This window comes from Puma concolor, chromosome B3 (assembly GCF_028749965.1).
Source record: "Puma concolor isolate L17-30 chromosome B3, mPumCon1.1.hap2, whole genome shotgun sequence".
In the NCBI taxonomy this organism is placed as follows: Eukaryota; Metazoa; Chordata; class Mammalia; order Carnivora; family Felidae; genus Puma; species Puma concolor.
Genome location: NC_141672.1, coordinates 87,661,083 through 87,677,856, shown reverse-complemented (window position 1 = coordinate 87,677,856; position 16,774 = coordinate 87,661,083). Strand labels below are relative to the sequence as shown.

The 16,774-nt window shown below is 49.6% G+C and overlaps 1 protein-coding gene across 5 annotated transcripts in view; it reads right to left on the bottom strand.

Moving 5' to 3' along the window:
• The window catches only part of MAPKBP1 (mitogen-activated protein kinase binding protein 1), a 56,229-nt gene that overhangs the window by 14,105 nt on the left and 25,350 nt on the right, over positions 1-16,774 (bottom strand). For 3 of the 5 annotated variants that reach the window (XM_086710432.1, XM_086710429.1, XM_086710431.1), the window contains 8 exons: positions 14,562-14,653; positions 3,232-3,294; positions 2,937-2,994; positions 2,014-2,184; positions 1,480-1,617; positions 1,052-1,234; positions 800-817; positions 313-473 (listed from right to left, as the gene is read on the bottom strand). In XM_086710432.1, the coding sequence (XP_086566558.1) occupies positions 313-473; positions 800-817; positions 1,052-1,234; positions 1,480-1,617; positions 2,014-2,184; positions 2,937-2,994; positions 3,232-3,294; positions 14,562-14,653 (884 nt within the window). The remainder of the gene's footprint in view (positions 1-312; positions 474-799; positions 818-1,051; positions 1,235-1,479; positions 1,618-2,013; positions 2,185-2,936; positions 2,995-3,231; positions 3,295-14,561; positions 14,654-16,774) is intronic. The other 2 variants (XM_086710433.1, XM_086710430.1) reach the window with 1 other exon arrangement.

The window sequence follows — 16,774 nt, the reverse complement described above, 5'->3', positions numbered from 1 at the left end:
CCTGACAGCATCTAACCAGAGCAAAACTTCAACACCTTGAACCATTCCTAAAATGATCTAATACAAGCCCAAATCTTACGATAAGCCCTACCTACCCTCCCCCCTTCCTAAGACACTAGCCGGTTTCCCACGGTGTGCAGCCTCCTTGGTTGCAACTAGTATCAATAAGCCCAAAGCTGTTGGTCTACAGAGGTGGTGCTGGCAATCATGGGGGCACTGATACACTCCTCAGTTTGACTCCTGAAGCACAGCCAGGGAAGGCTGGGCCCAAGGTGAGGCTCTGAATGGAGGCAGGGGGCCCACACAGCTCACCTGGCCTCAGTGACGCTGGCAATGTCTGTCCCCAGGGCGTGGGGCCGGGGCAGCGTGCTGAGAAAGTGCAGGTTAGAGGGGTTGAAGAGGCGCACGGTGCCATCAGCACAGCCACAGAAGATGTAGTCTTGGCTCACAGAGATGCAGTGGGCCACAGTAGTCTGCAGGCAGAAGGGCTCAGGTCAGCAAGGGTCACCTGCCCAACCCCTCCTCAAGAGTCACCTGCCAAGAGGAAGGACCAGCCAAGGCAGAGGCGAGGAAAAAGCTCCCCAGCAGCTCTGGCCTGAGCCCCTCAGCTGTCATCTAGAGATACCCCTCCCTCCAGCAGCAGGTGGCCAGAGGGCCTACAGCCACGTGCAGTTGGGGGATGGGAGTCAGGGACCCTTCTAAGGCACGAGAAGTTTTGGCAAAGAGGACAAAGAAGGAAAAGCCCAGCAGAGAGAAAGAAACAGCATGAGAAAGACAGGAGGGTCTAGGTACCACTTACTGTGAAGCTGTCTGTATTCTGAGAAGAGGGAAGCAGAGGAAAGAAAGATGGAAAGAGAAAGCAGAGAGGAGGCAGTTATAGAGATCTCCAAGGGCTGGAACTAGGCCAAGCTCTGGCTCCCACAAGCTTCTCTCTCCTGGGGTCCCCTCCTGCATGCGTGAGGGCCTAGACCCTGGTATGGAGCCAGAGGCATCAGATCTCCCCTGAGCTTACACACGGGCAGCCCCTACCCATTGGGACAGAGGTGCTTACTCTCAGCTCCACCCACTTATCCAAAAGCCTCCGATCGCTGAACTCGCACAGCAGCCCTGAGGACGTGATGCAAAAGGTGCTGTCGGCCTTCTTCCCTCGGCCACAGGCCACATCAGTGAACAGGTTGTTTCGCAGCTCCCCCAGCAGCCCTGAGCGGCCCAGCAGGGGCACAGTGGCGTTCACCTGTGGAGACACACCACAGTTGCCACCTGTCCACCCCAGAGCCTGCCCCTGCAAACTAGACCCTGGGGAGAAGCAGCAAGGCCCCCTCATTCTTTGAGACTACTCCTTGGCCCGGACAGCACCTGGCTCACCCAGAACTTCTGTATGGCCACTCGGTAAGCAGAGAGGGGACCAAGTGAACAGGGTCTCCTGGGGTGGGCTGAGCAGGCCCTGGCTCTGGGCTACTTCCAGCCTCAGCAGCTCACCTTTGAGGTCTTACTGTCATCGAGGTACCAGAATTTGATGTGCCGGTTGCCTGCAGTGACAAAGTAGCTGCAATCTTCAGAGAAGGACACTGCTGTCACCCGACTAGACACCTTATTGGAGGCCACCACAATGTTTTTCTGGAGGGAAAGCCAAAGGAAGAATCAAAATTCTGCCTCTTGGGGCTAAGAAGAAAGAGGTTTAGAGGAAGGAGGAGGGGTTAGATAGGATTTGTACTTAAAAAGGGCTCCTTTCCAAGATTTTTTGGTCAGAAAAAGAAGGGAGAGAGAAGAATTTCTTTCTAGAGGAGCTGAAGAGATTCATTTCCTCTGTAGATCCTCAAAGGCATAAAGCTAGCCCCTTTCTACCAACACACCTGGCTACACAGTTTTTCTTTTCTGCTTCAGGCTATTTTCTAGAATGAGACTGAGATTAGCAGAGTGGAGTGAAGGGGTTCAGATCAGCAGCTTCCTGGCTCCCTGACTGGTCCATGAACTCCCATGAGGCTGTCAGGCCAGCCCACCCAGTCTACTCACCTTCCAGGCCCAGACATTGACAATCATGTCATGCTGGTAGCCCACGGAGACAATGTACTTGGCGCTAGGGGAGAAGGCCACACAAGCCACGCCATATTTATGCTCCTGCAGCTCCGCCACCTGGCTATGCTCAGCCACGTCCCAAACCCGGACGGCAGGCATGTGCCCACTCTGCAGGGAGGCAAGAACTGGAAGTGAGGGCCAGAGGCATACAGACGCCCCAAGCCTTTCAGGGTGGGGGTTCTCATCCCCCGCCCCCCCAGCTACTCAATAAAATCTCTCTAATGACCCCTGGCCAAGAGGCAAGAGGAGAGCGCTATTATGGGGCAAAGGTATTTTAAAAAACATGATAAATATCTCAGGACAATGATCATCAGGAAGAAAACAGCCCAGATTTTGTTCAATATCTGTGTCAGGGTGTGCACCTCTGTATTTGTTCAAAACTCCTTGAGTGATTCTTGATGGGTCTCCAGGGTTGAGAACCACTACCACTCATGCCTATTTCTGCCTCATCTGCCTCCCTGTAAGCCTGAGAACACAGAGGCATCCCTCATGTGCCCAGCAGGGGGCCTCTGGAGATAAGGAATATTTTAAGGCAGTGGTTTTTCAAAGCCTGCTTCCCAAACCAGCAGAATCTGCACTAGGCAACTCGTTAGAAATGTAAATTTTGGGGTCCCATCTCAGACCTATAAAGTCAGAAACCCTGGGGGCAGGCCTGACAATGTGTACTTCACCAAGCAAACCAGGTGATTCTCACTAAGGTTTAAGAACCACTGTTTTCAGGCAGAGCAAAGACTAGGATTTAGCATCTGTTCAGGAAGCCAAAGTGCCAGCAGCCCTAACGAGGCCTAGGATTGTAGCTCTCTGCTGAGGCCAGGCCACCCACCCACCTCAGAGGACTACAGCCCCCGTTCCTCACTCACCTCTCCAGTGACCAGGTACTTGCCATCAGGAGAGAAGGCCAGGGCAGTGATGGTTTTCCTGCAGGATATGAGGCAGGCTCAGAGGGGCACTGACAGCCTAGCCTAAACCTGGCTCCCACAGAGTCCCCTCAAGAGGCAAGGTGAGCAGACACTAATGGCACACATAGTGGCATTTTGCTATCTGATCCTGGGCCCAACCAGGTCCCAGTCCTCAGACCCTCAAAGACCCCAGACAGTGCCCTTTTCACAACTCCCAGGAAATGGAGGTGCTCCTTGAGGGCCCAGCCCCATTTACCTGGAACTGTTGAGGATGTGGTGCTGTTTGTGTTTCCGGGGATTGAACAGCACGACCACACACCTGAGGAGATAAGGGAGACAACAGGCTTAGCTCCAAGCCACAGCTCCCCTAGGAGGCACCCAGGCCACCTGGGAATTCCCATCACTCAGCACAGGGAGCTGTGGAGTGCAAGTTGAGAGGGGCTCTGCTTGCTACTGAGGGCAACTGCTTTCTGGCAACCTCTTCTTGCTTCCCTTCCCCACTCACAAGGGCCTATCTCTGCAGCCCCATGAGGGGGAAGGCTCCCTGGAAGCCTATCCCACCAGGTCCCTAAATACCAGTAACATCTCTGGCCATACCCACAAAGGGCAGCAAGGACACAGGCCTTCCCACAACCCTTACACAGAGCCCAGGAAGGGGTGCAGGGGGGAAGAGTACACGCGATTTGAGCACAGCAGCAGCCAGTTTACAGGCTTAGAGCCACATGTATGACAAGAGTTTGTGCTCCAAGGAGGGGTAAGGCCTCTCATGTGTGAGCCCACATGTGTACCCGGCAGGAGCTGGCCCCATACTCTCTACGTGCCAGATGAGGAAGGAGGTGGGAGGCAGGAGGCCAGAGCTGCTGGAAGGCTCAGTAAGACTAGAAGGAGGGGCAGAGAGAGCCCAAGAAGGCCTGGGGAGGCCTGTTCAGTGCCTCGGAACTCCTGTGCCCAGCCCTGAGAATCCCCTGTGGCAAAGAGCCTGAGAAGGGCACTCCAGACTGCCAGAAGACAATCTGGAACTCCGCCCGCCTGCCTGCTGTGCAGAGAAGGGTGGGAGTACCCTCTCTGACCAGGCAGCAAGGTTGGACGGGATCAGGTTCAGACTGACTTTCCAGAGGCAGTTCCAGAGAGGAGGCCAGGTGACAGGAGTCAAAGCAGGAAGCCCGAAGCCATAGGCAGGCAGTGCTCTCTCTTAGGCTCCTTGACTGTCAGCAAGCCTGGGCCCGCTGCCCCTTCCACCTTAGTACTTCATGAGTACTGTAAGTAGCTGACAGGAGCAAGCCTGAAGCCTGCTACACGGGGAGACACTGAGCAGAGGGTGACATCCCCCAGACCCAACCTTGTTTAATAGGAACTCCAATGCCTGCTAAAACTTGAAGCAAAGGCAAGTACAGGCTGCTAGTGAGTGCTTGGCACGTTAGGCTCCATAAACCACTTCAATATGCAAATTCTACAAGTAATCTCTGGGGTCACCAGAATCTCTGAGGTACTAGATATGCCCAGAACTGCCAGGCTGAGCAACGAAGCCTTGGAATTCCTGAGTCACATCATCTTCTCTTCTGACCCCTTCCCCAAATCAATCCTCGCTGTTTGCTTTCTCCTTCTCTCCCCATCTCCTCATCTTACCTTGTTCCCTTTTCTTCATTCCTTTCTCCTTTCTCTCTTTATACCAATCTCTAGTCTCCTGCTTCCCTTGTGCAATGCCATGTCATCATAGGGATTGAAATATATGACAAAAGTCAAAGGCCCTTGGAAACTCTGTGCCGCATCACTCTTTCTCCCCTGTTCCCAAACACACACACACACACACACACACACACACACACACACACACATCCATGCACACTTGCCTAGCTTCTGTTACGGGCAGTCCAGGATACAGGGAACCTAATTCCTGCAAAACAGACTCATAGAACCTTAGAGCTGGAAGGAAGGATGGAAGGAATTAAATGCACTGTGCAGAGCACCTGGGTGGCTCAGTCAGTTAAGCATCCAACTTTGGCTCAGGTCATGATCTCATGGCTCATGAGCTTGAGCCCCACATTGGGCTCTGTGCTAACAGCCCAGGGCCTGGAGCCTTCTTCAGATTCTGTGTCTCCGTCTCTCTCTGCCCCTACCCTGCTCACACTCTATCTCTCTCTCTCTCTCTCTCTCTCAAAAATAAATAAACATGAATTTTTTTTTTTTTAAATTAAATGCACTGTGCTAGGTGACTTTAAACATCACTGAGTCCAACCCTCCAGGATTTTGAGATGAGGAAACCTAGGCTCAGAAAACTCCTATAGAGAGCAGATCCAGGACTCCCAGGTCTCCTGACTCTCAATGCTCTTTACATCAAACACACGTGAGTGTCTGATCTGATCATGTCACTCCCGGACGATCATCCCTGGGGGGCTTCCAAAACCAAACTCCTTAAAGTGCCCATGAAGGCCCTGGGTGGTATGACCCCTGCCCACCCTTCAGCTTCACCATGAACCATGTTCCAACCACATTCCTTCACTCTCTTTTTTTTTTTTTTTTTAATTTTTTTTTTCAACGTTTATTTATTTTTGGGACAGAGAGAGACAGAGCATGAACGGGGGAGGGGCAGAGAGAGAGAGGGAGACACAGAATCGGAAACAGGCTCCAGGCTCCGAGCCATCAGCCCAGAGCCCGACGCGGGGCTCGAACTCACGGACCGCGAGATCGTGACCTGGCTGAAGTCGGACGCCTAACCGACTGCGCCACCCAGGCGCCCCTCCTTCACTCTCTTTAACTTGCTGTGCTCCTTTGCAAGAACTGTTTCCATTATCTAGAACATTCTTCTCTCCCTTTTCCAACTAGTTAATCTTTAGTCCTCTTTCAGATCTCAGGTCAAATGGCCTCAGTAGCAAGTGCTCTTGTAGCAAGTAGAGTGTATCCATCTTTTGTAACATTTATCACCGCTGCAACTTTACACTTATTTTAACGACCCTCCCACCAGATTGTGCTTTTCGTGAGAATGAGAACTGGGTCTGGTTCTGCTCACAGCTTTGTCTCCTGTGCCTAGCAGAGGCTGCCCTATTGCAGTTGTTCAAAAACCACTTATTAAATGGAAGAATGCCTCCCCTGGTCCACTAGCTTGGTCTTCTGGGGCATCCGTAGGCCCAGCTCTCCCTACTCCACACCCCACCTGTCTTCTATGGAGGGAGGGACTGAGGACATCTGGATCCTCAGAGGCAGTGTGGGGCCAGAGGGGCACTGTGGGCTCTGAAGGTAGATACCAGGGTTCTACCCCTTGTTCTGGCATGTACAGCCCTGGGACCCTGGGTAAGGCACACTCCTGTTTACTTATCCATAATCAAGGAGACACTCAGATCTAGCTTATCAGACTTCTGTGAAGATTAAATGATTTTTTCTGACACAGAGTAGGAGCCAAGCAAATGGCAAATGCTAATATTACTATTCCTTAAGCATGGAAAGGAAGCTGAAAGGGGGCTCCTGGCAGTGGGGGGAGAGGTGCTAAGAGACTATGTCAGGTTTTTCCTTTGGAAGAATGGAGGTAAGTCCTGTTAGGACCTCAGTAATGGTAAAAACTTCAAAGAAAGCTTTATTTTTTGTTCTGGGAAGGCAGCCAAGAAAGGAGAGCAGGATTAAGCTTGGGGAAAGAAAATATCTGCATCTTCATTCATTTAAGGGATAACAAGCTTAGAAGGCAGCAAGGAAAGGATGGGGGAAACATGGAGAGAAATCACCTCAAGTGTCTAGGACAGCAGCACAGAAGCATGGAAAGAAAATGGAAGTGACATCTCCTGGCTAAGTTAAGATGCACCACACAAGAGTTTCAGTGAACTCTGAACATAAACTTTAAACATGAACTCCTTTAGTAGCCGGTCCTCTGCTCTCCACGCAGCAGGGCTCAGTAATAAGAGTTACCATTTATCAAGCACTTTCTAAGTAGCAGGCACTCTGCCAAGCAGCCTAGATGTCTGGTTTTAGCTAATCCTTACAGCAACCTTGTGATGCTGGTACAATTATCCCCACTATACAGATGGAGAACCGAGATCAGAACAGTGAGGTAACTGGCTCAAGGCCACTCAGCTAAAGCTGAAGAGAGTCAGGACTCCAGAAGCAGTGCTCTAAGGAGTGCAGACTGCAAGTGAGTGGAGGAAAGAAGAGGAACGTGAAGTTGAAGGTGAGAGAAGGGGAAACACATTGACCTAACATGCACGGTGCTTGGACAGGAGCCTGTGAGAAAAGGGAAAGAAGAGTGGGGCACTTTGAGGGGAAAAAGGATTTGGGCTACAGAATTTTTTTAAAATCAGAACAGGCCAGATGAAAACTATAGCACTATAGTTCCGAGTTCATAGATTTAGATATTTGGATTTTAATACTTTATTCAGTGTGCAAAAATTCACACACACACACACACACACACACACACACACACACACTCACTCATATGTACACCCTGGCCTGCCACCATCATGAAAAGCCTAGCAAGTTTTCCACCCAACCGATGTTTTCTAACTTTCTTATTATCTGTGCCGACCTACTGAGGAGGCCTGTCTCTGGAGGCTCATCTCTCTAGCAGGGACTTCTAGTCTGACTGGTTACAGGTTACCTAGCTTTCTGATAGCTATACATAAACCATGGCAAAGGGCTTCAGCTGAGGGCTGATCTGACTCAACCTGACCCGACACATATTCCAGCTGACCACACTCCAAATCCAGAAAAGGTAGGTGATGAGGGCTCTATGATATGCTTTTGAGTTTTCCCTTAAACCCATCATCCTAAAGCTGCATCGTGACTTTCCAAGGGCAGTGCATTGGACTGCTTAAAATGCTTTCCAAGTCACCAAACACAAATTCTGAGTCTTGCTTGACCACGACATCTTGTTTCCTCCTCCTGGCAAGTTCAGCTCCGTGGTGGGGGAAGGAAAGAGAGCAGCATGTGTGTGTAAAAACACAATGTAGAGAGAAAGATTACTGACTGTGAGGCAACCCTTCCCTTCTCTAACACCCCCTACCCCTGCCATACACACACACACACAAACACACACACACACCCCATTAGCCTAGAAAAATCTCAGGTACGTCATTGAGGAGCTAAGCAAAGGAGAGAAACATGCAAGAGATAGACAAGAGATAGACCTCTAAACTGAAAATTTTAATTATTCAAATATGGAAACCTCCCAACATAGAGGAAGAAAGAGACCAACCCCATGGTCACAGCTCCACTTGTGGGGACAATAACGCAGGTGCTGAAATGACGGCAGAACTTGGCAAAGACATCCAAGGTTCCCACTAGCCCCACTGGCTGAGGGCCTCCCAACAACACTGATGTGGGAGCCACCTCAGTCTTCTCTGACCTTGAGCAAGCTCCCCATCTGCAGGGAAGAAGAGGGTGGGGTGCAGTTTGCATCAGTCTTTGGCCCTCTGCCTCCGGCCTCCTGGGCCCTTGACCTCACCCAGCACAACAGGCAGTCATTTTCATGTGTGCCCTTGCAGCACTGTTGGCTAGAATCCATGACAAGGGTTGGGCTGGCCCAACCGCCTGCCTGAGTCCTGTAATGCAGAACCCCAGGGTGCAGGTGCAAGGAGACAGTGAGGCCTCAGTCCCCTGGGGCCTCAGCCCAGGAGTCACGTGGTGGAGCACCAGTACCAGGTGCTGGGCCCACTGCCCAGGAGCTCCTCTGAACCAGAAAGGGCCAAGCCCTCAACACACCCCTTCTCTGGACAGGTTCAAGCCTGCTGCCATCATGAAAAGCCAGGCATTCCCACAGGATCCACCTCCTACCAACCATCCTCCAGAAGGCAGAAATGAAACAACCGTGGGATGAGCAACGAACACAGCAGCACATACAGGGAGCAGGACACAGTAGATTCAAGCAGTGACCCTGTGCCTTGAAGTTCTTTCAGACCAGGTAAAATCAGAGGGACAAGAGGTTCTTCAAGACTAACTCAAATGTCACTCTCTAGCCTTATTGAACATCACAACCTCATACCCTACCCCCATTCCCTATTCCCTTTCACTGCTTACACTTTTTCCAAAGCACACATCAACCTGTAATATTCTGTAAAGTTAACTTTTTGGGAGGGAAGAGATCTATCTGCATCACTAGATTGCCAGCTCAGTGAAGGAGGTATTTTTGTCTGTTTTGTTTACATCCCCAGGGCCTAGAAGATAGGCACTCAATAAATATTTGTGAAAGAGTGAATATATCTTTAAGTCAGTAGCTATCAGATTTCAAAGCCAAGGAACCTCCTGATTAGCAGAACTGAGAACTAGGGACCTGGGGCAGGTGCATGGTTCTCCCCTACCCTAAGCTTTTAGGGTTGACACTTGAGGGCAGCAGTATGATGGTGGAAACAACAAGAAAACTGAGGTCAGGCAGACCCATCTACTAGCATACTGTGTGATCCTGGGCATATTCCTTAACTTCTCTGAACTTCAGTTTCCTTCAGTTTCATCTGTAAAACAGAAAGAATAATATCTACCTCACGGAATTGCTGTGGAAACTGAAGAAGACAACGGACAGAGTTACCAGCATGGTGCTGCTGTCCGTCTTCTGGAAGGGTACTCTGGTACACCACTAACAAGGAAAGCACTATCCAGGGGGTCAGCACTTACAACAGGAACCCCAATTATGGCATCCCATACACGACCTGCTGGGCACTAGTGATTCATTAGGGTCCTCAGCCAGGAATGGAATTATAAACTGTCCCTGTGGAAAATTGTATAGCTTTAATTACTCTAAGAGATAATGAATGAGGGTGTTTCCGAAGGCATCCTCAGTTATGGTCCTCTTTAGGTACTTGCAATCCAATACCTTCCAAATAAGTAATCCTCTTAGGCCAGGTCATGAGATCCATTGACATTTCTGTTTCTGGGACATTTTACAAGTCCGTCCTCAAAAACACGAGAAAGGCTTGATGGTAATAACCCAGTGAATAACATGGTTACCTGTGTAGAGCTACCAGTGCATTTCTCTCTACCCAGAGGACTCTAAACATATCCCCTTCTGGAACAAAAGGTAAATCTCCGTGGGCTGCAAGACTTACAAGCCAGGTCAAAATGCAGTGTCTGACCACCTTTCCCTCACTCGTTACGATCTAGCCACCACTGCCACTGCTCAGCTCCTCAAACAAGTGAGTCGATTCCTCCTTTCCCTGGAACCTCTGCACTAGAGATTTCCTCCACCTGGTCCACATTGGTGTCAGATCCTCATGTGTTCATTCCTCTTTGTCATTCAGACAGCAGCTGCATTTTACCTCCCACTGAGTTTTATCCACCCAGTCTTAATCAGTTTTTTTTTTTTTCAACGTTTATTTATTTTTGGGACAGAGAGAGACAGAGCATGAACGGGGGAGGGGCAGAGAGAGAGGGAGACACAGAATCGGAAACAGGCTCCAGGCTCTGAGCCATCAGCCCAGAGCCCGACGCGGGGCTCGAACTCACGGAGCGCGAGATCGTGACCTGGCTGAAGTCGGACGCTTAACCGACTGCGCCACCCAGGCGCCCCTGCACCCAGTCTTAAAGTAGCCCCTTGTCCGGCCCCATCCCCTGCCACACAAACCACTAATCACTCACTTACTCTCTTCCATCACTCAGCTTTACTTTCTTCAGAACACACCATCTCTGTGATTATCTTGCTCATTTATTTGTTTACATGCATACTGTCTGCCTGTCCCTCTTGAACCTAAACCCCACAAAACAGTCACCCTTCCTGTTCTACTCATGGCTATATACCTTGTACCTGGAATACCACCTGGCCCAGAGCAGGTTTTCAACAAATATGTGCTGAACAAATGAATGAAGGTATCTATGACCAAACCATTTGAGGAAGAAGTAAGGGGCCTCGGTTTCAGGTGTGAGACTTACAGAACAACCAGAAGACTGGCAATGAGGAGACTGATGCTTGTGAGTGCCCCTCACACACAAGACTCCCATCCACCAGGGCACAAAGTCCAAGCATCTTCTCTCGTGGCCACCTGGTCTCTCCATAGTCCCACACACTCCCTGGCAAACCCCCATTCAGGGCTTGCCACAGACAGTACAAAGGTACTTCTGTGCTCCTTCAGCTGATATGCCACTAGAACACAGTTCAGGGAGAGATTTTTGTGGTTTCATACCTGGTCCAATGCTTTGGAGCTGGGGACCTCAGCATAACTTCCAATATGGGCTGAGGGAATGGAGGGTCTTCTCAGGAAATATAGGTTTCCCCTCCTCCTCCCCAGTTAAAGCGACCAAGAGTCCTCCTCTGGGCTACTGGATAGAGCAGGTTATCTTTCCAGGACACCCCCACTTCAGTAGCTGCCCTGCCCAGAGAGTCACCCAGGCCAGACCCTGAACTTTGGCATTGGCAGTCAAGGGAAAGCCATTCTCAGAACTGACTGGCTCCCACCGTGGCAATGGGGACTATGCTGGGCTCTACAGCCCCTAAATCCTCCACTAGGCCAGAAGGGGCCCAAGTCAACTACGGATGTTCAACTAAACTGAATCCCTCAAAGAGGCTATCTAGGGACCACTTGGCCTCCTGCAGCAGGGGGGCTCGAAGTGTGACAGGTGAAGGGTAGGCTTTCTGTGGAGAGAACAGCAAAGGGAGGAGGACTCTGGAGAAGAGATGCAGGAGCCACTAAAACTGAGGGGTCTCTGCCCAGAGACTTCACCCACCTCTGCCTGACACACATCCCCCTCCACCCCACCCTCTTGGAGCTGTTTCATTTCCTTTCAGAAAACTTTGTTTTGGTTTGATATTTGCCTCTAGGCCTCTGGGAGACTTTTCTGAGCTTTGTTTTTCTTCTTGTTTCTAGGATACCTGAGCAGCTCCTAGAGCAACAAGCACAGTAGGAACCAGAAAGTGGGGGTGGGGTTAGGCTCGCCAGCTAGGAAAAGAAGAAGGGAAAGAGACTGCTCGGCTCACATACACTTTGGTGGTCCCCAGACACCCCAGAGCAGCAACAGGGAGCTCTAGCCCACAGCAAAATGAAAACATTCAAAAAGACGCCATTTACAAAAGGAGAACTTGAAGTTCTAGGAATGTAGAAGGTCAGGGAGTAGATCATGGCACTCACTGCCCAGGGCTGGCCCAAGCCAAGCACACTGAGGGAACCTACTAGATGTCACAGAAGGGAAGCTTCCATATACCACCTGGAAGGCTAATGACTGCCAGGCACACATGCCAGGCTGGGACCTGCCCACAAACAGAAGCACACATCCTTAAAGGCACCAGGCCTGGAGACAGGGGCATGGGGGAAAGAGGTGGGGAGCAGGCGTCCACAATCCCTAGGGCAGGCACGCGAGGCTCAGCACGTACCAAGCAGCAGCCCAGGTCTTTCCTGCCTACCTCACATCCAGCCCCAACCCCATCTCCAACAAGAAGGAGCCCAGCTTTCCCAGGCAGGGGCAGGCATGGGTGGAATCCCCCTGAGGCAGGCTGCACTGGGTAGGCAGCAACAGAGGTCATTCATCAACTTGCTTCTGGTCGGGGAGAAGGAGGCCAGCTCAGCCTCTACAGAGTAAAGCCAGTGTAGCTCCCACAGCACCCCCACTGCATACATCAAATGCCAAAGGGCCACTCAGGAGAGACACTGGCCCGAGGACTCAGGGACAGAAGTTTCCCTGGCACAGATTGAGATGCCCATAAATTGGGCTCTTCTCATTCGTATGGCAGGCAGACGGCTACACGAAAAGCAACCTTTAAAAATAAGCAGAAAGTCAGATCTTCCCCCACCCCATGCCATTTTAAGATTAAGAGCTCTGTAGTCAGACTACTTGGGTTGAAATCCCAACCAGACACTCACTAGCTGTGTGACCTTGAGCAAACCGCTTAACATCTCTGTATCTTAGTTTCCTTCTCTAAATGGGATAACAGTATCAACTTTACAGGGTTGCTCTAAGTATTAAATAAAATCATTCCTTGCAAAGTGCTTAACAAAGTGCCTGGCACAGAATAAATTTTATTTTTTTCCTTTTTTTTTTTTTTTTTTTTTTTTTTTTTTACTGTTTATTTATTTATGAGAGAGAGACAGAGACAGAGTGTGAGCTAGAGAGGGGCAGAGAGAAAGGGAGACACAGAATCCGAAGCAGCCTCCAGGCTCTGTGCTGTCAGCGCAGAGCCTGACACAAGGCTCGAACTCACAAACCACGAGATCATGACCTGAGCCAAAGTTGGACACTTAACTGGCTGAGCCCCCCAGGCACCCCCAGAATAAGTTCTTGATAAAAGTAGATTTTGGATGAGATGATAAAACTAAGAAAATCACATACTGGTACAAAAACTACAAGAGTTGCTGTGGAAATCACACTGGGAAACTTGGCACTCCCAAGCTGACAGTGGGAGAAGAAAGGGAGACCAGTGTGGCCTTCCCATTTTTGTGCTCCCACGCCTTGCTGGAAGGAACAGGGGTTGACAGAGAGACCCAGAAGCAGCAAAGTTGCCAAGCCTCCAAAAGAAACACTTCTGCAAAAGCCTAAAGAAACTATGGCTGGGGGTTCCCATCTGCAGGAGCAGAGGAGTAAAAAGGTGGCAAGGGAAAGAACACCAGCCCCAAAACTCCACCTTTATTTCTTCCTTTTTTTTTTTTTTTTTAATGTTTATTTCTTTTTGAGAGAGAGTGCAAGCAGGGGAGGGGCAGAGAGAGAGAGAGGAGGGGGGCAGAGGATCTGAAGCAGGCACAGAGCCCGATGTGGGGCTCGAACTCATGAGCCGTGAAATCATGACCTGAGCCAAAGTTGGATGCTTAACCAAATGAGTCACCCAGGAGGCCAAACCCTACAGCTCTCCCATGGCACTGACATCTCTCCAAGTGATGAGAATGGGCAAATGTTCAAAGCAGTACTTTTCATAAAATAGCCAGAAAGTCAAAACAACCCAAGCGCCCATCAACTGATGAACAGAAAAAATGTGGGACATCCATTCAATGGAATGTTATTCGGCCATAAAAAGACAAAGTACTGATACCTACCATGACATGTATGAACATTAAAAACATTATGCTAAGTTAAAAAAGTCACACAAAGCCAAATATTCTACTTATATGGAATGATTCCACTTATATGAAATATCCAGAACAGGTAAATCTATACAGACTCAAAGTAGATTAGAGGTTGTTTAGGACTGCAGGTCTTGGGGGTAAATGGAAAGTGACTGTTAATGAGTATGTAGTCTTTTTGGGGTGATGAAAATATTCTAAAATTGACTGTGGTGATGGTTGCACAACTCTGGAGATATGCTAAAAAAAACAAAACAAAACAAAACAAAAAAACCACTGAATTTTACGCTTTAAATGAGCAAATTGTGTGGTACATTACAACTCAATAAAGCTGTTTTCGAAGGTGGCCAGAAGGTAGATATTAAAAATGGTGTTGGGAACTGCGTGTAAGATAAAGTGTGACTCTGTATGTGTGGGTGGATGGCCAAAAAGCACGACAGGATGGCAACAAGGACAACATTCAACAGAGAGACTTTACCTGGCCCTGTAACTCCTTTACAAAAGTGGTACCAAAACAGTAACCAGGACACGTCTCCCAAAAGATACCAAAAACCCCTGCCCACCCTCACAGGTTTACTAGCAAGGCTTTAAACTCCCATGCAATAAGACTTCTTCCAATGTACTTACTTACCCAGCTGGGTAGGCAACTAAACCGGATCGGGGATCGCAGGCAAGTCCTCTGCCTCCAGACACTGTTATTCCAAGCACCTTCTCCAAGGTCACCTGTTAGAGCAAGACAGAGAAGTGACACATGGACAGAGCCAAGTTGGGAAGGAGGTACTGAAGGTACCCACGACCATCTAGCAAATGCCGACTGCTTTCTTCAAGAGAATGGGACCACTGACTTCTCCAGGTTCTGGTCTGGCACAGGCCCCTTGATCACATGGGGAACAGCCAGTGTGTACTGAAGGCTTTTAAGAGGGCTCACTCTGTGGGGACCATGGGAAATAAAATGAAGTGCAAAAGCTCAGCTCATGGCCACAGAGGAACAAGCACTCCCCCAATCCATGAAGGCTCCATTTACAAGATAAAGCCTTGGGTCCCCACACTGGCCTCTTCTGTCTATGAGATTCAGAGGAGGTTACTAATCTTTGTGCCTTGGCAGGCATGAAAGAAAGGCTACTCTGATCCACCAAGAGTCAGAGGAATGTTAGGTAGCAATTAGGTGACTCATAAGATCCCTGATCTTTGCATCCCATCATGTTCTTCCCCTCCATCAGAGAACTGCACCTCCCCCCACCAACATCTGCCAGTTCATTCAGACTATGCGCCTGAGAGACAGAAACATGGCTTAATGCTGTGTTTTACAAAGCACAGATGTTCAGAGTGCTCTAATTATTATTATTAAGCCACAACTCCCACAGAGATGCAAGGGATATATGTGTAAAGTGCTCAGAGATTCTGATAGGACATGGCCACATGGGACATTCACAATCACTCTCACCATCCATACTGTTACCCTACACTGGCTACAGCCCCGGGGCACACACTGGACTAACCTCAATTAGTTCACTGGCCTTTCTGCTAGATGATCCCATGGGAGATTCAGGCTGCCCTGGAGCCTCTTCTCACCCCACCTCACTCTCTGCTACAGAACATCTTGCTTGTCACTCCAGGTCCAGTACCCTCTAGTACAGTCTGGACTCGCTGCACTGGCCCTCCCCAGACATGTCCTTGGTCTCTCCATTGACTCAAAGAGATAGGCATCTGAATGCAGAAAGGTCATGTAAACAGGCTAGACTGTGCTCTGCTACGAGTCTCGGAGGCCTTAGGTGGTGTGAACCAGAAACACATCAGAGGTGTTTATGTCTGTAGCAGGGTGGTCTACTCCTAGTCCAGGGCAGTTTCTAGAGAGGGGAAACCCAGAATCAATTAGGTGGCTTTAGGATCTCTCCTCCTCTCTTATCGTCTCAGCTGGAGAATTCAAAATCCTTCTAGAGGGATGGTACTTATCTCCAGGGACCATTTTAGTTTGAATTAGTTGGAAAGAAATCCCCTATGGTGGCCAAAGACCAAAATAAATCTCCTAGGACATTATAGTTAAAGCCTATTCCCCAGGAAGGTCCCCAAGAGTCTTCTGTGCTTCCTGGGGATGTGGACCAGCAATTCCAATACATGTCTACTCACCGAAAGAGGCAGTTTATTCCCAGGGCACTATACCAACCCACAGCCACCTGCCAAGCACCAGACTTGTCAGTTACCATGGGCCTACCTGAAGCACTAAACCTAGTGTGGGATAAATTAACTGTCCCCTACTCTCTGTGTTCTTGGTCATTCGCCCTACCTTATGCCTCCTTCCTCACTTTTTCTCAGCTTCATGATGCCCTGGCACCCAGTCACCTTTCTGAACGGCCTGAGCAGCAGGCAGACTGACTGGAGAGCACAAATACCCCTGGGGAAGTCCAGGGGACACTCAGTTCAGGGCACCACTCCCCATCCTGGCACTGTGCCTCCAGCTAACCCAGAAGGAGGGGTTCTCAGAAACATCCCTGCTGTACCAACTGCCTACAAGAGAGAGAGAAGAGAAGAGAGAGAGGAACCCAAGGCTAGCATTACCCACAAAAATGGAAAAGGTCAGCAGAATCAAGCGCAGTGAGCTAAAAGGCTGCTCAACTTCTATTCTCTTCCAGTGAATCATTTTAGGCAAGTCCTTTGGATCCAAATTTGCATCAATCCCTCCTTTATGCCTCAGCTTTGGTCCCAAAGAATCAGACCAGTCTGTTGATTCTCAGCTTTCCTTCCCTCTGACAGGAATTTGGGTAGGTGTTTTGTGGGCAGATGATCCAGCTCCACAGAAGATTCATTCTGAAACTAGCTTGGACTTTTCAACAGCAAGCTAAAGCA